Genomic DNA, 24,478 nt, shown 5'->3' on the forward strand with positions numbered 1-24,478 from the left:
GAAATCTGGCTTTTATATGAAATCTCTTGATTTCTTAAAATGTTGGAAACTAATTCAGATTTAAAAAAAAAAAACAATACTGTGTGGGCCAAACAAAGCATGTCTGCAGGCTGGATTGGGCAGAGGCCACCAATTTGCAGTGTCTGGATTAGAAGTATTCAGTGGACCTCCTGGAGGTAAAACCAGTGCTTTGAGTAGAGGTTATGGAGAAGCGAATTTCTGTTTAATATAAAGAAAAACTCTGACAGAAGAGTTTTAAAATGATTTTGAAAAATGAGCTCCCTGTCATCATAATCACCTGAACAAATATTTGGTGAATGTTATTTTGTGCCAGGCCCCATGTTAGGCTAACTTATCCATCATTTAATTTCAGATACAATGAATGTTACGATAGGAGGTACTGAGCTCTCAGAGAGAGTATGTCAGGGATGTTAACCTACTTGGGTATGAGGAGGGATGCTCTGGAAGGCCTCCCTAAGGAAGTAGAATGAATAGGAGTCAGTGAGTCAAAGAGTAGAGTTCCCAGAAGGCTCCTTGGTGAGCACCTTTGAGGAATAGAAGGATAGCATTAAGGTTTGGTGTTTAGAGAGCTAGAGGGAAAAAACGGCAAAAGAAAGGCTGGAGAAGTAAATGGAGGTCACGTGGGATCCTTCGTGTTGGTGACGACTTTGTTACGCAGCAGGTAACAGAACACTCAGTGCACACTGGCTTGAATAATGGGTCTTACTGCCTTATAGGAGTCCTGGTGGCACAGTGGTTCAGAGCTCAGCTGCTAACCAAAAGGTCAGCAGTCAGAACTCACCAGCTTCTCCTTGGAAAACCTATGTGGCACTTATACTCCATCCTTTGTGGCATAGTGGTCAAGAGCTATGGCTGCTGACTTTTCAAAAGGTCAGCAGTTCGAATCCACCAGGCACTCCTTGGAAACTCTGTGGGGCAGTTCTACTCTGTCCTATAGGGTCGCTATGAGTCGGAGTGGACTCCTTGGCAATGGGCTTGGTTTTTTTTTTTTTAATACACTCGCTGTGAGTCGGAATCGATTCTACAGCAATGGGCTTTTTTTATTTGTTTGTTTGTTTGCTTGTTTTTTGGTTTACTGCCTTACACAGTTGAAGTAAAACGAAGCCTGTTGCCACTGAGTTGATTCTGACTCATGGCCACCCCACGTGTTACAGAGTAGAACTGAGCTCTGTAGCATTTGCTTGGCTGTAATTTTTACAGAAGCAGATCATAAAGCCTGTCTTCCAGGGCTCCTCTGGGTGGGTTCGTGCTGCAAACACTTTTGATTAGTAGTTGAGCACAAACCATTTGCATCACTCAGGAACCTTGAGCCAGTCTGGGGTAAATCTTTGGGTAGGACTAGATTAGGACTTAATTAACAATGTGACTAGTATCCTGTTTTTCTCTCTTTGCATGCGTTACCTTCTTAAAATAGGTTATCCCCCATCTTCCAACGTGGCTAGGACAGTTTACCAGTGTTTGAGTTGGGAAGAGCGGCTTCTTGTGCCTGAGTCCTTTGCGTTTGAGGGAGATGTGCTCTGGGGAAAGGAACCAGGAATCTGAATAGTGTTTTGTCCCTGGAAAACTCAGCTCAAGTGATTTAGGATCCACACAGCATTAGAAGCCACTAGCTGCCAGGGCCTGCTTCTTTTCTAGGCTCTGCTTCCCCAAGTCCAGCGCAGGGAGGGCCTACTTTGTGGTCTCCCTGTTTCCGGCCCACCTACAGGCTTGCTGACTGCCCACTGTGGTCTGCCTTGGGGGGTTGTGGAAATCAAGCCTCAAGAGGCCAGCCCTCGGCTTGCCTTTTCTTCTTGGCCTCTTAGATCCACAGATCACTGGGTATCAGCAGAGCTGGAAAGGACCAGAGACATAGGTCAAATTCATCCTTCCCTCCTCCCATTTACAGATGAGAAAACTGAGATCCAAAGGGGAAGTGGCTCTGTGGAGGTCACATCAGTAGTAAGCGGTAGATTTAGAACTCAAGTCTTGGTCTTAAGACTCTTAGTTTTTTACCCTTTTCACAGTATTACTCTGTGGGAGCCCCATTGTTCAAAGAGAAGGTTGGCTTAAAAGGAACCTTGACTTAATAGTAATCATTCCTTTTTTGGGAAAAAAAATTGTTTTCCTTTTTTGCTTAGTTTTTTCATGGCTAAGAACTTAAAACTCATAGTCTAATTTGTTAGCTGACTAGGTTTTGTTTTTTTTCCTTAAGTTTTTACTTAAATCCCTAGAAGTCAGTGCACCACTGAAGAAATATTCTGAGACTTACTAGAGTACAGTTACAAATTTAAATGGTTAAAATAGCTTTTTATAATTATGGACCTGTACCACCAAAAAAATAAAGCATAGAGTACAACTTTGATTGTTTGGTATCTGTTTGCTTAAAAGCCACAGAAGGAAATTCCACCTCAAATTTTCAGGCATTTTGACCTTGAATTTCAGGACCGGATTTCTCTGTCTAGTCGCTAAGCGCGTGGTGGGGTTTTTTCCGCTTGGTTTTTTGTTTGTTTTGTTTTGTGAAAATTGCAATGGTATTATTACTTAGGAATGGTTTGTTTATTTGTTTTGATGATGAAACAAAATGGCATTTGAATGCTCTTTACCCTGCCCTCCTTTCGGAGCTCACAAGTAGTTTCCCCTACTTCAGATTTGCATGGGTAAATGATTTCTGAGTTAATTACAGTATGAAAAGTTCCAATCCCTGAATACTAGAGTGGATCGACTGGAAAGGAGCTGCTGGTCCATATTTCCCGGGGGATAGTGTGCATCATTATAACTGTAGAGTGGAGTAAAAATCCTGTCTGTTGTAGGTGAGAATGTCTTGGTTCTGTTTCAATCCTAACAGTCATTTTAAAGATGGCAAAACCCCAAACCACAGCACTTTCATTTTCTTTATTCCCCTTGGATTTTTTTTTTCTCAATTTTATTTTTGCGTGGAGTATTTTAAAAGATACTTGGAGGCCCTGGTGGAAGGGCAGTGAAAATCCGGCAAGCCATTGAGAATGAATCTGAATTTTTAATTAGCCTTTGAGTTGTTTCTTCAAAGTGTCGAGACATCATTAGTGATGTAAGTCTTGTTGCATTAGCAGAGAGTGACATTTTACTTCAGACGCAGAGAGTGCAGCTGTCCTGTGCAGATAAAAGTTGCCGAGTGCGGAATAGCAAGGTGGATTGGTAGATAATTAGCTGTCTGTCCCGCATTACCACCGTGTGGAAGCAGCCTGCCAGTCATGGGCAGGAAGGGGGAATTATTAGCAGGAGAAAATCCAAGTGTGTCATAAAGCAATTTGGAATCACTTCAGCTGTGGCAGAGCTGATAAGGTGTACGTTAAGGAAGCAACACAAACTGAGCTAATATAGGATGGCCAACTTCTTCCTCATTCTTTAAAATATTTTTTTAATTCAGAAGAGGAATGGCCAGAAATTAATGATGCCTAAATATACTGAAGTACAGATTCATCAGGCCGCCCCAATTCCGTGTATAAAATAATTAACCAGCTTAAGATAGTCTTCATATTCCCATGTCACTTGAAAATAGAGGATTCCACATAGGGGGGAAAAATCACAGAGTAGCTATAAAGGCCTGGCAATTACTGCATTATATATGACCATGGAAAGATATTTGAAGAAGAAATTTTCAAGTCTATCATTTCTCTGATATAATGTGTAGTATTTATAAATGGCTTGATGATACTTTTACAGCCCTATTAGTGGTTGACTTTACATATATATATATATATACACATACATTTTTTTAATTATTAAAATTTTTCTGCCATCATCACATTCGCCTCTGAAATTAGAGGCATAGAAAGACCTTTTGGATTTCTTGTCCATCCTCAATCATTTGCTAACTCAAATGAGACTTCCTGAGACTTAATTTTGTCTAGTTGGATTGCTCCCTGTGTCTCTGCAGGATTCTGGGCTCTTTTGTCCTAATTCCATCTGCCTTTATAGATTGCATTTCTCTAAAGCCCATCCCTCTCCCTGCAGCCCAGACAGGAGATACTGGGTGTGCCTGTCTGTTTTGCTTGGATACTGTCCTCTGAATGAGAGAGCAGCCCTTGGACTCTGCAGGAGAGAGCTGCTCGTTCTGCTGTGTACCTAGGGGACTATTACAAGTTTTTGCTGCCCTGGGGGTTTTGGAAAAAGCCTCGAGATCTATGATTTTTATGGCAGTCTTGGCTGTTTGACTACGGTGACTTCAGGGACCCTCCTGTGAAATGGGAATATTTGCCCCATTGCGAAGGTCCTGGGGTAGTGCAAATGGTTTGCACTGGGCTGCTAACTGAAAGGTGAGTTGTTTGAACCCACCCGGTGGCACCGCGGAGGAAGGCCTGCTGATCTGTTCGTAAGATCACAGCCAAGAAAACCCTGTGGAGCAGCTCTGCTCTGTTACATGGATGGGGTCCCTATGAGTCAGAATTGACTCCACAGCCAATGAGGTTTTGGTTTGGGTAGCCTTGGGGGAAGGAGCCCTAGTGGCACAAATGGTTAAGCATTTGGCTGCTAACCAAAAGGTTGGTGGTTCAAACCCACCCAGTGTTTCCAAGGGAGAAAGGCCTGGTGATCTGTTTCTGTAAGGATTACAGCTAGAAAACCTTATGGGACAGTTTTACTCTGTCTCGTGGGGTCAGTATGAGTTGGAATCAACTTGATGGCACCACCACCACAGAGCCTTGTGGGAACTACTCATATATTGTATGCTGATTGTGGACCAATTGCATTTGTTATGGGTATTTTAAAGTTGAAATCTCTGGATATATAGTGTAAATTCAAGTCATCATAAAGAAGTCCTAAAAATTTTTTATTTGCATGCATATATATTCAGATAATAAATGTGAACAAGAGTGGCAAACAGTAACCAAAAACCAAACCAAAATCATTGCTGTCGAGTTGATTCTGACTCATAGCAACCCTATAGGACAGAGTAGAACTGCCCCATACGGTTTCCAAGGTGTGGCTGGTGGATTTGAGCGGCTGACCATTTGGTTAGTAACTAGCTCTTAACCACTGTGCCACTAGGGCACCGCAAACAGTAAAGCATTCCACAAATGAGAGCTATTGTTTATTAGCTTGTGAGCTTCTGGAGAGAAGAGCCCAGATTTATTCATCTGTTTAGTCCTGGTATGCTCATATGGTTAGCCTGGTCTCAAGCACGTGATAAGGACTCAAAAAAAATGCTGTCTGGACCACAAAAATAGTGTTGGAGCCTTTCAACTCTAGATGCTGTAACTTTATAATAGTTTACTATTCCCAATTTAGCTTTTACTACTGTGTTTAATGTGTCAATTGCATTACTTGGCAAAACTCTAGATGTGTTGAGGAATGTCTTGGGTTTCTCAGAGAAGCGAAAATGTCTTGTATGGTGCCAGGCATATTAGAACTCTTAAGTTGGTTGTGATATTTAATTACTTCATGTTAGAGAAAGTTGGCGTATGTATACTGAGGACATTTGGGAATGCAAAAAATAAAAGAAATGTGTGTATGTACTTGCAGATTACGTGCTTAGAGTTATTTTATCCAAGAGGTTACAATTCATTTAACACACATCTACTGAGCACTGGCTATGTGCCAGATACCTCACTTGAATTTGAGTTTTAAGTGGTTAAATAAAGACATGGTCCTTATTTGTATGGAGTATATAGTGTCTTAGAGGAGATAGATATTAAACAAATAAATAAGGGTAAATTATAAATTTTGAGCAGTGTTATGAAGATGATGTGGGGCTGTTAGAAAGAGTATCAGTAAGTTTCAAAGCAACCAGGGGTATGCCTTAAAAAAGTACGTCAGATTATATAATTTCTCTATGTAAAACTCTGTTTCCCACATGACTTAGAGTAAAACCTCAAATTAAAGCCCTGTGTGATCTAACCCATCGCCATCAAGTCAATTCTGACTCATAGCGACACTGTAGGACAGAGTAGGATTGCCCTATAGGATTTCCAAGGAGCAGCTGGTAGATTCAAACTGCTGACCTTTTAGTTAGCAGCCAGGCTCTTAATCACTTTGCCACCAGGGCGCTTATGTGATCTAGACCCTGCTATTTTTGTGACTTTGTCTTTTATCTAACCCCTACCCCCATACTGGGAAACCCTGGTGGATAGTGGTTAAGAACCATAGAGGTCAGCAGTTCGAATCCGCCAGGCGCTCCTTGGAAACTCTATGGGGCAGTTCTACTCTGTCCTGTGGGGTCACTATGAGTCAGAATTGACTTGACGGCACTGGGTTTGGGTTTTTTTTAGCACCCCCATACTGAGGCATTAGTGGATCAGGGATAGAACCTCACCTTCCATGGGGGAGACCCAGGTTCAAGTTCTGGCCAGTGCACCTCATGCACAGCCACTGCCTGTTGGCCAGTGGAGGCTTGTATGTTTCTGTGGTGCTGAACAGATTTAAGCCGAGCTTCTAGACTGAGGCAGACTAGGAAGAAAGGCTTGGCAATCTACTTTGGAAAACCAGTCAGTGAAAACCCAGTGGATCGCAAGAGTCCCATCCACAACCGATCATGGGAATGGTGCAGGACTGGACAGTGTTTTGTTCCATTGTGTATGGGTTTCCATGAGTTGAAGGCCAACTAGACGGCAGCTAACAACCACCAGCACTTCATACACTGTTCCTGGAATACTCTGAGCACACTCCTCAGAACCTGTGAACTTGCTGTTCCCTTTGCCTGGGAACAGCAAGAAGCCTTCCTGCCCACCTTATTTAAAACAGCATCCTCCCTGCCTCTCCTTGCCCTATTTAATTGTATTTGCTTGGCCCGCCTCACTCCCTCTCCTCGTGTAAGCTTTGTTCCCAGTGTGTAGAACTCACTGGATGGGAGTGACAACTCTAGATTAGGTGGAATGGGAAGAATCCGAGGAGGTGATGTTTTGTTGAAATCAGGAGGAGGAGGAGCCAATCAGGGGAAGGGTGGTGACAAGCATTCCAATAGAGGTCTTGAGAGGGCAGGACGCCTGGCATGCTGGAGAAGCTGAAAGAACAGCTTTACTTTATGCGCCAGTGGGAGGATGATGCAAAGTGGGGGTGGAGAAATGAGGAATTCGGATTCTTATTTCAAATCGCTGCAAGAATAATTGTTTCCCAGTAATTCTTTTGACTGTGCCTTTTGGTAGGACCACTTAGCAGGATGAAGTTGCCCAGTGAAAGACCCTTGATCTGTAGAAGTCTGGAAGTTGGGAAATCCTTAGGCCATTTGTTTCTCTCTTCCAGTTAACAACATACAGGGGTGAACCAGTTGCCATCAAGTTGGTTCCAACTCATGGAGACCACGTGTGCCAGAGCAGAAGTGCGCACCAGAGGGTTTTCAGTGACTGGTTTTTGGAGGCAGATCACCGGGGTTTTCTTCTGAGGTTCCTCTGAGTAGACTCAAACCTCCAACCTTTCAGTTAGCAGCTGAGCGCTTTGACTGTTTACACCCCTCGGGGACTCCACACACACACACACACACACACACACACACACACACACACACAAACTGCAGCTTCGTTAAAACATAACATGGAGAAAAATAAAACATAGCTTCATTGTTCTATGTTCTTTTCATAATTTTTAGAAATATTCATGCTTCCCATGTTGTATCTTTTTTTCCTTGGCAAAATAAAGAACTTTCAGAGCAAACTCTGAAGCGATAGAGTTATAAAATTCTGCAATAATGACTCAGTTATACTTCCTTCCCCTATTGTACAACCTTTCCTTTGTATAACATTTTCGTTTATGTATTTCTAAATTGACATAAGTAAAGTGTACTCTTTTTGATGTAGTGCTGTGAGTTCTACAAAAGCACAGTCATATAACCATACCACAATCAAGATATAAAACAGGTTTGTCACTCCCCAAAATTCTCTGATGCTGCTCCTTGGCAGGAACCCTTCCTGCTACCTGGAACCCCTGGCAATCACTGATCTGTTTTCCATCCTTATAGTTTTGTCTTTTCCAGAACGTCACAGAAGTGGAATCATTGTGTGTGCATTTTCAGTCTGGTTTCTTTCACTTAGCGTAATGCATTTGCCTTTGAGGTTTATCCCTATGTGTATCAATAGCTCATTACTTTTCATTGTTGACTAATAGTCCATTGAATGGATGTACCACACTTTATCCATTCACCAGTTGAAGAACATTTGATTTTTTTCGGCAATGTCTTAGTTTGCTAGTGCTGTCATAGCAAAAATACCAAAGCTAGATGGCTTTAAAGAACAGAAATTTATTTTCTCATGTTCTGGAGGCTAGAAGTTTGAATTCAGCGTGTGGATAGGGATAAGCTCTCGGACTAGAAATGCAAATCAGGGCATCAGCTCTAGAGGAAGTTTCCTTTTTGTCTCTTTCAGTTTCTGGCAGCCCCAGCATTCCTTCGTGTTCCTTGGCTTATAGAGGGATCCTTACATGGTCCCTTCCCGATGTGTGTTCTCCCTTTTTATAAAACACCACTCAGAAGGGATTAGGTTTAGGACCCACTCTACTCCATTATGACCTTATGAACATAATAAAAGAAAACCCTTATTTCCAAACAGGGGTCATATTCACAGGTACAGAGGTTAGAACTTCAGTATATCTTTTGGGGAACACACTTCAATACCTAACAGGCAGTTATAAATAAAGCTCCTATAAACAATTGCATACAAGTTTTTGTGTGCACAAACGTTTTGTATCTCTTGGGTAGATACCTATGAGTAGGATTGCTGGGTCATATGTTAACTGTAAGTTACCTTTACAAGAAGTTGTCAGTCTGTCTTCCCAAGGGACTGTATTATTTTGCATTCCTGCCAGCAATGCCTGAGATATCTGGTGCTCCACATCCTCACCAGAACTTGGGTCAATGTTTTAATGTTAGTCATTGTAGAAGGTGTGAAGTGATACCTCACTGTGGTTTGAATGTACATCAAGTAATGAATAATGATGTTGAGTATTTTTTCCTTTGCCTATTTGCCATCAGTATATCTTTTTTTGGTGTGGTATTTAGTCAAAACCATTGTCCATTTTAAAATCAGATTCTTTGTTTTCTTATAGTTGATTTTTTAAAAATAATTTAATGTTTTTGTTTGTAGAAACCATCACCACCATCTAGTCTTAAAACATTTCCATTACCCCTCAAAATTTCCTAGGTGCCTGTTTATTACTAGAAATCCTAGTAGCTACAGCTGCTAACCAAAAGGTCAGCAGTTCTAATCCACGAGGTGCTCCTTGGAAACTCTATGGGGGCAGTTCTACTCTGTCCTATAGGGTCACTATGAGTCAGAATCGACTTGATGGCAACGGTTTTGTTTTGTTGTTGTTGTTGATTACTGAGTTTTTGAGAGCTCTTTATAGCTAGAAGTACTTTTTATTTTCCTTATGGGTGCCAAATTCTACCAGTATAACTTGATTTTTTTTTTTAGTGACATTGTTCTCTCAGGAAATTCACTTTCACTTCTTAAAGAATAATGACACCTGGAATTAGAAAGAAAAAAAAAGTGTAGTCCAGGATGTATAAAAATCTTTTCCTGAGAGAGTTGCGGATTTGGTGGTTCTTATTTTCAGGTAAAAACGAGGTATCGTTTTAAGATTTTAGCTAATGAGGCCTGTGTAGACTCTTCTGATTTAGTCAACCAGTCAATCTGTTAATGACTATTGATTGAGCTCCTTACACGTACCAGCACGGCCCCAGGTGCTGAGGATAAAGTGGGAATAGAGGAAGATCAGAGGGGAGAAGATCACTGTGCAGACCACGTGCTAAGGAGTTTGGTTTTGTTGTGGGGGTGTGATGGTTAATATTATGTGTCAGCTTAGCTAGGTTATTGTTCCCAATTGTCTGTCATGGAGTAGATACTTGTGATTAAATCATTTGGTCTTGGGTAGAGCCGATTAAGAAGCCCAGGTGGTACAGTGGTTAAGCGCTTGGCTGCTAACCAAAAGGTTGGTGGTTTGAACCCCACCAGCGGCTCCATGGGAGGAAGATGTGGCAGTCTGCTTCCATAAGGACTTACAGCCCTGGAAACCCTATGTGGCAGTTCTACACTGTTCTGTAGGGTCGCTATGAATTGGAATTGACTCTTCCACAATGGTTAGAGCTCATTACCTCCCATAATATAATCAAATGCAATTACTTTCCATAGTGCGAGCTAATGTAATCATTCAATCAGTTGAGGTCATACCAATGTAGGTTGCATCGTAAACCTAATCACTCCTGAGTTATAGGAAGGCCAGAATAGACACAGATGTGTGTGCTTGCACACGCACATGCACATGTGCGCACACACACACACGAAGGCAGACAATATGTGAGGATCGACCATAAGCAAAGGAGTGCCAAGGATTGCCAGCAGACATCAGAAACTAGAGGAGAGGTTCACAGAAAGAATGACATGGCCAAGACCCTGATTTGGACTTTTTAGCCTCCAGAACTGCGAGAAGGTAGGTTTTTGTTCTTTAAAGTCACCCAGTATTGACATTTGCTTAACTGCAGCTCTAGGTACTTAAGATGGGGTTTTAAACACGAGAGTGGCTTGGTTGACGTTTGCTTTAGAAATATCCTTTTGGTTGTTAGGTATCCTGGGTGTGAGTGTGTGGTTGGGGGCTGGGGGGGGAAGAAGTGGAAACGGGGAGGCCACTTAGAGAGTAATGAAGTATTTATTCTTCATGGAAAGTTGTCATGACTATTACTGTTGTGATTTCAGTTAAATATAATGAAATTATTTTAGTGGTATATATCAGCAAAAGCCCACTGTGCCAAGAACATCATCTGAAAGAAACAACAGCAACAAGAGAATAAGACTTTTTAACATAGCAAGCAGTGGCGTTTGACATTGGTAACCTCCTTCATATTTACTGATGTTCTCTATTGACGGATTGATCACTAAGGGGAGCCCTCTGCAGTAGAAAGGCTAGGCTCAGAGAATACAGTTGAGATCCTAGTTTCCCAGCTAAGGAACTTTGAACAAATAATTTTTCCCTTCATAGCCTCAGTTTTCTCCCTTTATAAATAGAAAAATGGTATCTGTCTCAAACCTAGGTTATTGTAAGGGTGGCAGTATATATATGTCATAGATACATTATCATCATCCTTGTCATCTCTGTGAAGATTTTTTAAATTGCAAGTAACAACCCATTCCAACTGAAACTGCCTTAAAAGACAAAGGGAGTTTGCTGGCTTAAATAACTGAAAGGTTTAGACATAGGGTGAGCTTCGGGCACAGTTTGATCAGGCCCTGACTCCATTTCTCCCCTGTTATTTTCTTAGCTTCCCTGTATTAGTTTGCGCTCAGGCTGGCTTTGCCAGCAGTGAGATGAGTGCAGTGATTCCAGGCCTCCCAGGAGCACATCACACTCTTCAGAAGAAGATGGCACCTCCTTTCCCCATTCATTGACCAACTCCTGGGGCTTCACCCTGATTTGACCATGCCCCCTTTGAACCACTTACTGTAGTTAGTGGAATGCAAGAGGGATGGATTACATTAGTTTATGCCAATCAGAACCCGCTCCTAGAGCTGGAAGTGAGGTTGATTCCACCCATCTCATGACTGCTGCATAATCCATTGCTTTGGACAGTAGAGAGGTAGCACAAATGTTTACTGCATTTATCGTCGTCACCATTCCAGTGGCAGTAAAATATGGGGAAAGAATTTGATGATTTTAGCTAAAGTGTTAATTATGCTGGGCTCCCCTCTTTTTTTTTTAATATACAATTTAATCCATTGTTTACTGAGTACCTGCCATGCCTAATCTCAAAAGAGACATGAAACCTAGGAAGTACACAATGATGAAATGTCAGCATAAGTACCGGGCACTGCTTAATCCATTTGTTTAGTAGAAGAATCCAAACCAATTAGCTTAGAAGACAATTCTAATATTTTATATATTAGAGTATAATTTTAATCTTTTGTGAAGTGATTGTGGTTTGGAATTGTCCATGCTGGTGTGGTTTTATTTTTTTATAAAACATATTATTACAGAACCATCTTAACAACTTAATACTTTTTTTTTTTAATTTTTATTAATCTTCAAGTGAACATTTACCATTCCAATCAGTCTGTCACATGTAGGTTTACATACATCATACTCCCTTCTTCCACTTGCTCTCCCCCATTGAGTCAGCCCTTTCAGTCTCTCGTTTCGTGCCAATTTTGCCATCTTCCCTCTCTCTCTATCTTCCCATCCCCCTTCCAGTCAAGAGTTGCCAACACACTCTTCAGTGTCCACCTAATTTAATTGGCTCACTCTTCATCTGCATCCCTCTCCCCCCCACTGACCAGTCCTTTTCATGCCTGATGATTTGTCTTCGGGGATGGTTCCTGTCCTGTGCCATCAGAAGTTCTGGGGAGCATTGTCTCTGGGATTCCTCTAGTCGCAATCATACCATTAGGTGTGGTCTTTTAATGAGAATTTGGGGTCTGCATCCCATTGGTCTCCTGCTCCCTCAGGAGTTGTCTGTTGTGTTCCCTGACAGGGCAGACATCGATTGTGGCCGGGCACCAACTAGTTCTTCTGGTCTCAGGATATTGTAGGTCTCTGGTTCAAGTGGCCCTTTCTGTCTCTTGGGTTCTTAGTTGTCGTGTGACCTTGGTGTTCTTCCTTTGCCTTTGCTCCCGGTGGGTTGAGACCAATTAATGTATTTTAGATGGCTGCTTGTTGGCATTTAGGACCCCAGGTGCCACAATTCAAAGTGGGATGCAGAGTGTTTTCATAATAGAATTGTTTTGCCCATTGATTTAGAAGTCCTCTCAAACCAAGTTCCCCAGACCCCAGCCCCTGCTTCGCTATCCTTTGAAGCTTTCATTTTATCTCGGAAACCTCTTTACTTTTAATCCTGTCCAATTAGGCTGACCTTCCTTGTTTTGAGTGTTGTCTTTCCCTTCACCCAAAGCAGTTCCCATCTACAGATTGATCAATAAAAAGCCCTCTCCCTCCCTCCCTCCCTCCCTCCCCCCTTTGTAACCACAAAAGTATGTGTTCTTTTCAGTTTTTTCTATTTCTCAAGATCTTATAACAGTGGTCTTATACAATATTTGTCCTTTTGCAACTGACTCATTTCGCTCAGCATAATGCCTTCCAGATTCCTCCATGTTATGAAATGTTTCAGAGATTCGTCACTGTTCTTTATCGATGCGTAGTATTCCATTGTGTGAATATACCACAATTTATTTACCCATTCGTCCGTTGATGGACATCTTGGTTGCTTCCAGCTTTTTGCTATTGTAAACAGAGCTGCAATAAACATGGGTGTGCATATATCTGTTTGTGTGAAGGCTCTTGTATCTTTAGGGTATATTCCGAGGAGTGGGATTTCTGGGTTGTATGGTAGTTCTATTTCTAACTGTTTAAGATAACGCCAGATGGATTTCCAAAGTGGTTGTACCATTTTACAATCCCACCAGCAGTGTATGAGAGTTCCAATCTCTCCGCAGCCTCTCCAACATTTATTATTTTGTGTTTTTTGGATTAATGCCAGTCTAGTTGGTGTCAGATGGAATCTCATCGTAATTTTAATTTGCATTTCTCTAATGGCTAATGATCGAGAGCATTTTCTCATGTATCTGTTGGCTGCCTGAATATCTTCCTTAGTGAAATGTGTGTTCATATCCTTTGCCCACTTCTTGATTGGGTTGTTTGTCTTTTTGTGGTTGAGTTTTGACAGAATCATGTAGATTTTAGAGATCAGGCGCTGGTCTGAGATGTCATAGCTGAATATTCTTTCCCAGTCTGTAGGTGGTCTTTTTACCCTTTTGGTGAAGTCTTTAGATGAGCATAGGTGTTTGATTTTTAGGAGCTCCCAGTTATCTGGTTTCTCTTCATCATTTTTGGTAATGTTTTGTATTCTGTTTATGCCCTGTATCAGGGCTCCTAGGGTAGATCCTATTTTTTCTTCCATGATTTTTATCATTTTAGTCTTTATGTTTAGGTCTTTGATCCACTTGGAGTTAGTTTTTGTGCATGGTGTGAGGTATGGGTCCTGTTTCATTCTTTTGCAAATGGATATCCAGGTATGCCAACACCATTTGTTAAAAAGACTATTATTTCCCCAATTGACTGACACTGGTCCCTTGTCAAATATCAGCTGCTCATACGTGGATGGATTTATATCTGGATTCTCAATTCTGTTCCATTGGTCTATGTGCCTGTTGTTGTACCAGTACCAGGCTGTTTTGACTACAGTAGCTATATAATAGGTTCTGAACTTAATACATTTTTATAGTTTGAATCATGCTTCTTCTAAGCTCCTGGTGGCATATACTTTTATAATTTGTGCTTTGCAAGTTTCAGTTTTTTGACTAATTTCTGTCTACTTGCCCACACCTAATTTCTCATTGGGCTGTGTCTCTTTGTTCCACGATGACTTTCAGAAAAGTTATCAGAGAATTGCTACTTTAAGATGTGATTATTGCGTGGAGCAAAGGAGAATGAAGAACACCAAAGACACAAGGAAAATGTTAGCCCAAAAGACAAAATGGCCACATAAACCAGAGACCTCCACCAGCCAGAGACCAGAAGAACTAGATAGTGCTCAGCTACCACTAGTGACCGCCCTGATGGGGAACACAATGGAGAGTCCGCGACAGAGCAGGAGAAAAGCATGATACAGAACTCAAATTCATGTAAAAAGACCAGATTTAATGGTCTGACTGAGACTAGAGGAGCCCCGGAAGACATGGCCACTGGGCTATCTGTTAACCCAGAACTAAAACCATTCCCAAAGCCATCCGTTCAGACAAAGATTAGACTGGACTATAAATCATAAAATAATACTTGTGAAGAGCGTGCTTCTTAGTTCAAGTAGATGTTGTTGTTGTTGTTAGGTGCCGTTGAGTCAGTTCTGACTCATAGCGACCCTATGCACAACAGAACGAAACACTGCCTGGTCCTGCACCATCCTTACAATCGTTGCTATGCTTGAGCTCATTGTTGCAGCCACCGTGTCAATCCACCTCTTTGAGGGTCTTCTCTTTTCCGCTGACCCTGTACTCTGACAAGCGTGATGTCCAGGGACTGATACCTCCTGACAACGTGTCCAGAGTATGTAAGACTCAGTCTCACCATCCTTGCCTCTAAGGAGCATTCTGGCTGTACTTCTTCTAAGACAGATTTGTTCTTTCTTTTGGCAGTCCATGGTATATTCAATATTCTTCTCCAACACAATTCAAAGGCATCAATTCTTCTTCTGTCTTCCTTACTCATTGTCCAGCTTTCACATGCATATGATGCGATTGAATATACCATGGCTTGGGTCAGGCACCCCTTAGTCTTCAAGGTGACAATGCTGCTTTTCAACACTTTAAAGAGGTCCTTTGTAGCAGATTACCCAATGCAATGTGTCGTTTGATTTCTTGACTACTGCTTCCATGGCTGTTGATTGTGAAATGAAATCCTTGACAACTTCAATCTTTCCTCCGTTTTTCATGATGTTGCTCATTGGTCCAGTTGTGAGGATTTTTGTTTTCTTTATGTTGAGGTGCAATCCATGCTGAAGGCTGTGGTCTTTGATCTTCATTAGTAAGTGCTTCAAGTCCTCTTCACTTTCAGCAAGCAAGGTTGTGTCATCTGCATAACCCAGGTTGTTAATGAGTCTTCCTCCAATCCTGATGCTCTGTTCTTCATATAGTCCAGCTTCTCGAATTATTTGCTCACTGTACAGACAGATTGAATAGGTATGGTGAAAGAATACAACCCTGATGCACGCCTTTCCTGACTTTAAACCATTCAGTATTCCCTTGTTCTGTCTGAACATCTGCCTCTTGATCAATGTAAAGGTTCCTCATGAGCACAATTGAATGTTCTGGAATTCCCTTTCTTCACAATGTTATCCATAATTTGTTATGATTCGCACAGTCGAATGCCTTTGTATAGTCAATAAAACACAGGTAAACATCTTTCTGGTATTCTGTGCTTTCAGCCAGGATCCATCTGATGTCAGCAATGATATCCCTGGTTCCATGTCCTCTTCTGAAACCGCCCTGAATTTCTGGAAGTTCCCTGTTGATATACTGCTGCAGCCGTTTTTGAATGATCTTCAGCAAAATTTTGCTTGCCTGTGATATGAACGATACTGTTCTATAATTTCCACCTTTGGTTGGATCACCTTTCTTGGGAATAGGCATAAATATGGATCCCTTCCAGTCAGTTGGCCAGGAAACTGTCTTCCATATTTCTTGGCATAGACGTGGATAGAGTAAAGCTTTCAGGATCTTCATTTGCTGATGTGGCATGACTCAAAATGAGAAGAAACAGCTGCAAACATCCATTAATAATTAGAACCTGGAATGTATGAAGTATGAATCTAGGAAAACTGGAAATCATCAAAAATGAAATGGAACACATAAACATCGATATCCTAGGCATTAGTGAGCTGGTATTGGCCATTTTGAATCGGGCAATCATATAATCTACTACGCTGGGAATAACAATAGTGATTGCAACTAGGATCACATAACAATATGTGTATAAATTTTTGCATGAGAAATGAACTTTGACCTAAAGCACAGTTAAAAAAAAAAAAGATGTGGTTATTGAACAGCCTGTGTTTAGTTCATTTAGTGATTGGAATAATAATTTTTATGTTTTCAGTGGACATAAATGTAATTATGATTGGATTTTAATAAATGATTTTTTGAGAGGTTTACTGGAGCCCTGGTGGTGCAATGGTTAAGAGCTACAGGGAGCTGCGGCTGCCAACCAAAAGGTTGGCAGTTCAAATCTACGAGCTGCTCCTCGGAAACCCTATGGAACAGTTCTACTCAGTCCTTTAGGGTGGCTATGAGTCAGAATCGACTTGACGGCAACAGGTTTGGTTAGTTTGGTTTAGAACAATTAGGATCTATTTTGGACTGAGGTATTAAGAAATCATTGTATAGAAAATTTCATTTTGACATAATAAAGTATTATCAAAGAGGTGCAGTATATGTCCTTGTAAGTTTACTCCCCTAACATTTTGTCTTCTATTCATATGAATTGAGCTATTATAGGACTTGCATGCAACACAATGCTAATTTTCATTTAACATTAGTGTTCATAAGTTATTAATGTTAAATATATTGCCATGGTCATTTGCCAAAATATCTGACATTTGAATGAAAAGATCCTAATATAATTGCTATTGTTTCTCCATCCATTCTTTGTTTCAACACACTTACAATCTGCCAGTTAGTATGAATTAGTAAATTTAGGTATCTTCCACTTCATTAGAATTTGACTTTTACGCATTAGTTATCCAACCTATGAGTTTAAATCATCTTTCTATAGACTAACGTTGGACTAGTCTTATTTTTATGATCACTTTACCAAACCAAAAACCAAACCCATTGCTGTCGAGTCGATTTTGACTCATAGTGACCCTATAGAACAGAGAGAACTGCCCCATAGGGTTTCCAAGGAGTGGCTCATGAACTGGAACTGCTGACCTTTTGACCAGCTGCTGAGCTCTTAACCACTGTGCCACCAGGGCTCCATGATCACATTAGAATTTCTATAAATGCTCTTTTTCTTCAAAGCGTTCAGATCACCATGTAACACCTGTAAGACTTGAGAAATAATTCTTGTATCTAAACAATCTAACCAGGAAAATTAAGTTAATAATTAAGCAGTTCCTTGATTCAACTGTATTTCATGTCTACTATGAAAGCATGCACTCTTGTAGGTGCTGAAGAGAAAGCGTAAAGCAAATACAGTCCTGTTTCCCTGGAACGAACATTCTACTGGGGAGATTAGTTGGCAGGCTGGCAACGAACGGCAGGGGACAAGGGTCAGTTCAGGGAAATTATGCAAATGCAATGGTCAAGACTTTTGCTTGATGAATGCAGGTGGGTCATGTGGCATGGAGGACTGTGTTTGGAGGGGGTAGCTCTTTTCAGGCTGGTTTGTGCAGGCTGCATTTCTTATTTATGGCATTTTTAGAACACTCACAAATGGCCCGTAAACAATTAACTTTGCTTCACTGTGCCTCTGAGTGCTTCCTGTAAGCTCTCACACTGGTTTTTTATGTCCTTTTTCTTACTGAGCTGCCAGTCTCCCTGAGACCCACCCCATTCTCCAGTCTCCCAGAACGGTCCTGTCAGGGAAAGGAATGCTTACCTTCTTGTAGACTTTCTGGATGTGCTTTTAAAAGTGGGATATGTCCTTCAAACTAAAAGCTGTTTTTAAGTAGTAGAGAGGTCTTGCCCAAAAGCGGCAAGAGATGGGGACGGTTCCAGCAATCCCCAGTTTACAAGCAGCCTGGCTTCCAAAGTCATTTCTAAGTCTGTGTTTTGGAACAACATTTAGTCCCAACCAAAACCCACCGGCGTCAAGTTGATTCTGACTCAGAGGCAACCCTGTAGGTCAGGGTAGAACTGTCCCATAAGGTTTCCAAGGCTGTAAATCTTTACGGAAGCAGACTGCCACATCTTTCTCCTGCAGAGCAGCTGGTGGGTTCAAACTACCAACCTTTCTTTTAGCAGCTGAGCGCTTCGGCCACTGCACTACCAGGGCTCTGTATATTCACCCCAGAGGGGTCATGAAAGAAGATGCAATTCCCAGGCGAGCTTGCAAAAGCCAGTTTAGAGAAACTCAGATTTTTATCCAAGTTCCCTCACGATCCTGAGCCTCAAGTTCCTGACTGTAAAGACTGGGAGTATGTCCAAGGTTGTCCGAGGGTTAAATAGATAAGGTCTGCAAGAAGGCCTAGCACAATGCCTGATGCCAGAGGTCTTAGTGTTAGCTTTTTTATGTGAAGGTGAATATTGCTGGTTCTTCAGCATTTAATGCCCCACCTCTCACAAGTTTTGAGTAGCAGCTGGAGTCCTGTGTATAGGGGGAGCATAGAAAATGAGTGGGGTGAATCTCTTATGTCATTAAGGGCAGTCAAAAAGGAAATGTTACAATATTAAACCTGAAACCCTGAATTACTGTCAAGTCGATGTCGACTCATAGCAACCTTCTAGGACAGAATAGAACTGCCACATAGGATTTTCAAGGCTGTTATGGAAGCAGACTGCTACATCTTTCTCCCGCAGAGCAGCTGGTGGGTCTGAACCATTGACCTTTTGGTTAACAGCTGAGCCCTTAACCACTTGCCGACTAGGTCTCCATAGCTTCTGTTTATTGAACATTTACTGTGCACCGCGTGCTATGCTAAGCACAGGTGAAACCAGACACACCAAACCCAAAAAGAAGTGTTATGTTCAACCCGAAACCTGTTGCCATCAAGTCAATTCTGACTCATAGCGACCCTATAGGACAGAGTAGAACTGCTGCATAGGGTATCCAAGGCTGAAAGCTTTATGGAAGCAGACCGCCACATCTTTCTCTTGGAGAGTGGTTGGTAAGTTCAAACCACTGACCTTTTGATTGGCAGCTGAGTGCTTTAAAAACTGTGCCACATGGGCTCCTTTTAAGCACAGGTTAGGAATTGGCTAAATTTTTTTTTTTTTTTTTTTTAATTAGCACAGGCATACCCAGTGGGCCAACTTGATACCAAAGTGTCTTTTTCAAATAGCTTTGGCCTTTGGGAGTGGCCCCTTGGGTACCAATAGCTCTACTTCAGCCTCTGCCCACTTCTTTCCAGTTTTTTCAGCTTTGTTAGCTGCCATCGGGTTTGCCCTGACTCATGATAACCTCATGCACAATGGTCCTGCACCATCCCGATGATTCTTATGGGTTGGACCACTGTCATCTGTAGGTCATTCATTGGCTGATTTTTGGAGGTAGATCGCCAGGCCTTAGTTTGTCTTAGTTTGTTCCTGGTTCGTCTTAGCTTGTAAGCATCATAACAGGATGGTGGCTATGCATCGAGGTGTGTTGGCTGGGAATCGAACCCAGATTTTCCTCAAGGAAAGTGAGGATCCTACCACTGAATCACCACTGCCTTCTTTTTCAGCTTAGCCCCTGCCTATAGGTCACGTATAACTATTTGGGGGACATTTTTGTCTGTCACTAAGCAGTTTCAGTAAAAAGGAAGATGTGTTTCAAATTCCGAAAGGGCAGGAGCTGTCCTCTCTCTGGGACTGCAGGCCTGACTGGGCCTGGCTTCCTCTTGAAATGCCTCTCTGTGATGTTATGACTTAAAAGAGGGAGGGCCGTTTGATCCGAGGCTAGGATTTGTTGGCCACAGGGTTTTTGTTAATAGAAAACACTCATGCACCTCTAGGGAGGAGAAATTAAAGCACATACTTCTTCCTTTTTGACCTTTGAACCCTTGCCATTTACATCAAACACTCGGTGGGAGAGAAAGCTAAATTAACAATCTGTGAGGGTTTCCTTTCTAACAAGCCTCACTTTAAATTTGGCATTTTGTCCTCAAGCTCATGAGTTTCTGTCTTCCCAGAAGGTGTGTGTGCCCTTCAGAGATAGGAGGGAGGAAGTGTACCTGGGGGAGGTGCAGTGATTTGCTGACCCAATCGTCTTCACTCAGTGACTTTTAAAATGATTTTGCCTTTTAAGAGCAATTAACAATTGCTCTTAAATACTAAGGAGAGTGACTTGACTTTTCCAAACTTCAATTTATTTATGTGTAAAATGGGGATAGTAGGGGTCTCTGGGGGCACAAAAATTTGTGCTCCACCACTAACGAAAAGGTTGGCGGTTTGAACCCACCCAGTGGTGCTGTAGAAGGGCCTGGTGGTCTTCTGTTAGATTACAGCCACTGAAAACCCTATGGAGCAGTTCTCATCTGACACATATGGGTTGACCCTGAGTCAGAATCGACTTGATGGCAATGGGTTTGGTTTGTTTTTTGGTTGGGTTAGTATCTACCTTAAAGGGTCCTGGTGGAGACCAGAGGAAAGAATGTATACAAAAGTGCTTTTTGTCAGGCTTTTCACTTATAACCTGGTATTCTTGGGGGAGGTCAACAAATACTTGATGGTGGTGGGTCACAGGAGCAGAGCAACGTTTTTTCCTTTCAAAATGTAGGACTGAAAGCTCTTGCCCCTTAATTTTCGGTAAACCTTCAACCCTATGGGGTCTTTCATGTAGAAAGTTAAAGATGAAATCTAGAAAAATTTTCTTTAATTAAATTTTAAAAAGTGAATAAAAATTAAACTTGTCTTATAGTTGATGGAGGCCAGTATGATATGACAATAATATTAAGAATTTCTTAAATTCGTTACCATGCTTTCGGGCTTGGGGCAGGTATTGCTCTTGAATCATCAGAGCTGTAAATGTCCAGTCTGTGAACGTCGTGGTCCTTTATATAGAAACCCAAAGCAGTGGAAAAAGAGGTAGCTTTCTTCAAGTACTACGCTTTCACCTTTTTAAAAAATAGAGATTAATAGTGAGATGTAGGAGTCCCTGGGTGGTGTAAATGGTTAAATGCTGACTACTAGCAAAAGGTGAGCAGTTTGAATCCATCCAGAGGTGCCTCAAAGACAGGTCTGGCGATACGCTTCTGAAAGGTCACAGCCTTGACACCTATGGAGCAGTTCTGCTCTGCGCACCTGGGATCACCATGAGTTGGATGGCAACTCACAACTAACAAAAATAGTTGAGACACAACTTGCTGTGTTGAGATCATATACTCTCCCTGATTTCCTTAAAAGGTCTTTCCCTAGTTTTCTTGACTAAAGATGGTTTGAAACTCTGGAACTCCCCTTAAATATTACTCCATGAATTAAAAAGGAAAAAATGGGATTTTTTCAGACATTTGCAATAAAAGATGAAGAAAAACATTTAAAAAAAAAAATCTGGGTAGCATTATTTGTTTGGGAGAAAGAGGAAGATTGAAGAAGATAGTCTCTAGGTACAGTATAAACAATCTGGATTTGGGGAATGTTTTATTTTTAATGAAAGGGCACTGGCACTCTTTTGCTTGAGGGATACAAGTGATTTTATAATTTGAGAAAAACACAGGGAAGGGATAGTCTTTATTCTGACAACATGGAGTTAGGTTCTTCTATTGTTGTCTTAGAACAATCTTTTGACCAGCAGCTCTGACCCTGTATCCCCTTTCCCAGTGCTTATCCAGGTGTCCAACTAATGCAGCTGGACCACCCCAAATGGATCCTGGCTCCAGATCCCTCCAGGCCAACCTCACAGGGATGTTTTCCCACTCATCTCATCCCTTCTTGGAGGTACCATCCTCTTTCGTGAACTCCTTTTTCATAAGCCACGCAGGAATAATAAGCTACTTTTTGATGAACACCTACTATGTGCCCAGCAGCACTGTGCTGGGATTTTATTTATCTTTAGAGTTAGTGTAAATATAAAAGACAGAACTGCCACTGTGACTTCCTGGATGTATTGTCCAGTTATTTGTTTTTGGGAACAAACTCTATCATCAGGTTCATTTTTTATTAGCCTAGTTTAATATTGGTGTGTCATGCAAGGCATTGTGGTGTGAAGAAAACAATAGGTTTATCCTTGAGGACTCAGGGCTGGCATCACCTTCTCTGAAAAATTGTCTTTATTATCTTACACCTGAATTTGAATTGGGTTCTGCTCTTTTGTGACCCCTTAGAACTCTGTATTTGCCCTTGTGAGCTACTTAGAGGGTAGAAACTGTCCCTGAATTCTCAATACCCTGCACAGTGCTCAGGATAAAGTAGGCCTTCACTAAGTAATGAATAAATGGGTGAGTTTGTAAGTGAAGACCTGGAGCTCCTCCATTTATATACCTTCATTTCTTTGAGTCTCTTTCCTCACCCATAACATGGGGGGTAAATAATATCTACTTCACAGAGCTGTTGTTGTATCAAACTAGATAGCTCTAAAATTCCTTTGAAAATTATAATTTCCATATATGATTGAGTTTAGAAATACTTTTTCAAAAAATAATATTTTATTGTATCTAGGAGAAAGTTTACATAGCAAATTAGGTTCCCCTTTGACCGTTTTTATACAAATTGTTCTGCGCCATTCTTTACAGTTTTTACGGTGTGTCAGCATTCTCATTTCCATTCTGTTTGTCCTGTTCCATTGATCTAGCTTCCCTTCACCTTCTTGGTTTCTCATCTTTGCTTTTGGGTAAATGCTGACCGTTTGGTCTCATATACTTAATTGTTTAAGGGAGACCTGCAGAAATAGCTTCAATTTCAAGTTCAAAGGGTATTTTAAGACCATAGTCTTAGGGGTTCCTCTAGTCTCTATTGATCGAGCAGGTCTGGGCTTTTTTAGGAATTTGAGTTTTGTCCTAGGTTTTTCTCCCATTCTATTCAGGACCTTCTATTATGTTCCTGGTCAGAATGGTTGGTAGTGGTAGCCGGGTACCATCTAGTTCTTCTGGTTTCAGGTTAAAAGAGGTTGTGTTTTGTGTGGGTGGAAATACCTCTTGAATGAAACTCTTCTTGTAGGTAAATAAAGGACATTCCATTTATTACTGTGGTGGGACTTGCTAACAGTTATACAAAGAGCATTCCCTCCAGGAGGGAGTAAGCATGAAGAAATAATCAGGTGAAAACTTAACCACTCATTAAGCCAGTGATGGCCTATGAGTGGTTTAATAACATATATAGTTGGGCACCTCCCTTATAGTGTTATATATTCTGAGGAAAAAAAATGTTTTATTAGAAGAGTACTTAATACATTTTGTACTACCTACTTCCAAAGATTTGAGGAACAGTTTGGAAAGTGCATATTATGATATAGAAGTTATTTTGCCTGTAAGCTTTTCAAAACTCTTCTCATGACTTACATGTAGGAAGGAATAGTTTGAATATCTTACGGCCCACAGCTGGGCAATGTAAGAGTGCAAGTGAAGGAAAGGAATTGTGCAGATACCAAGTAGCCCAGCCCGGGAGTTGCAGCCGCCTTCTTGGACAGCTTTGTCTACACTTTCTTTTCCCCTGAGAATTTCCAAGGAGGAAAAGGCTCCCTGCCACTAATTTTAAGTCTTCCCTCCTCCCTTTTACACGCACCTTTTTTCCTCCCTGCCGTGGGTTTAAACACATTTTGTGAGGCTGATTTAGTGAGCTCGTGGTCCTCATAATCTCCTTATAGGAGTGTATGCACATTAAGGGGACGTATTTAATAGACATGGCTGCCTCTGTGAAAGAATGCTTTGTGGAAGGGAGCCTTTGTGTATTTCTCGATCTCTCAGCAGTTCCTGGGGCGCTTCCCAAGTCTACCTGACACCAAATGGCAACACGGGGAAGGACCAGCTTGCTTGAGGCTGGAAGCCTGAGCAGAGAATAATGGGAGGCCAGCGGTAGGGTGAAGGAGGGAGGAGGCAAGCTTTGGAATGTGGAGACCATTGGTGTTGGCACTCCAGATCTGAGCATCTTAACACTTTCTGTTCTTCTTACCCCCGGCTGGGGACTTTGCATTTTCAATGAGGGCCCACCACTAGCAGCTCTAGTGAAAGTGGATCACTTTAAGCCCCCAACAATGGTGGTTTCTTATCCTCTTAGTTAATGCCTTAGATAACTTTTCTTTTCAATGCCTTAGATAACTTTTCTTTTCGATGAGGTAAACCAAACCAAACCCATTGCTGTGGAGTCTATTCCAACTCATAGGGACCCTTAGGAGTATGTAAAGGAGGGCTGTGGCTCTGCCTTTGCTGGTAACGTTAAACTTCCCTGTCTTTTTTTTTTTTCTGCTT

General features: G+C 41.5%; 1 protein-coding gene across 3 annotated transcripts in view; it reads left to right on the forward strand.

Annotated features, from left to right (window-relative positions):
• CACHD1 (cache domain containing 1) overlaps positions 1-24,478 on the forward strand; it is a 295,097-nt gene that overhangs the window by 9,916 nt on the left and 260,703 nt on the right. The window contains exon 2 of one of the 3 annotated variants that reach the window (XM_049879478.1): positions 21,897-22,013. The exons of the other annotated variants lie outside the window; for them this stretch is intronic. Within the exon in view, the coding sequence (XP_049735435.1) occupies positions 21,897-22,013 (117 nt within the window). The remainder of the gene's footprint in view (positions 1-21,896; positions 22,014-24,478) is intronic. 3 annotated transcript variants of the gene reach the window in all.

This window comes from Elephas maximus, chromosome 3 (assembly GCF_024166365.1).
Source record: "Elephas maximus indicus isolate mEleMax1 chromosome 3, mEleMax1 primary haplotype, whole genome shotgun sequence".
In the NCBI taxonomy this organism is placed as follows: domain Eukaryota; kingdom Metazoa; phylum Chordata; class Mammalia; order Proboscidea; family Elephantidae; genus Elephas; species Elephas maximus.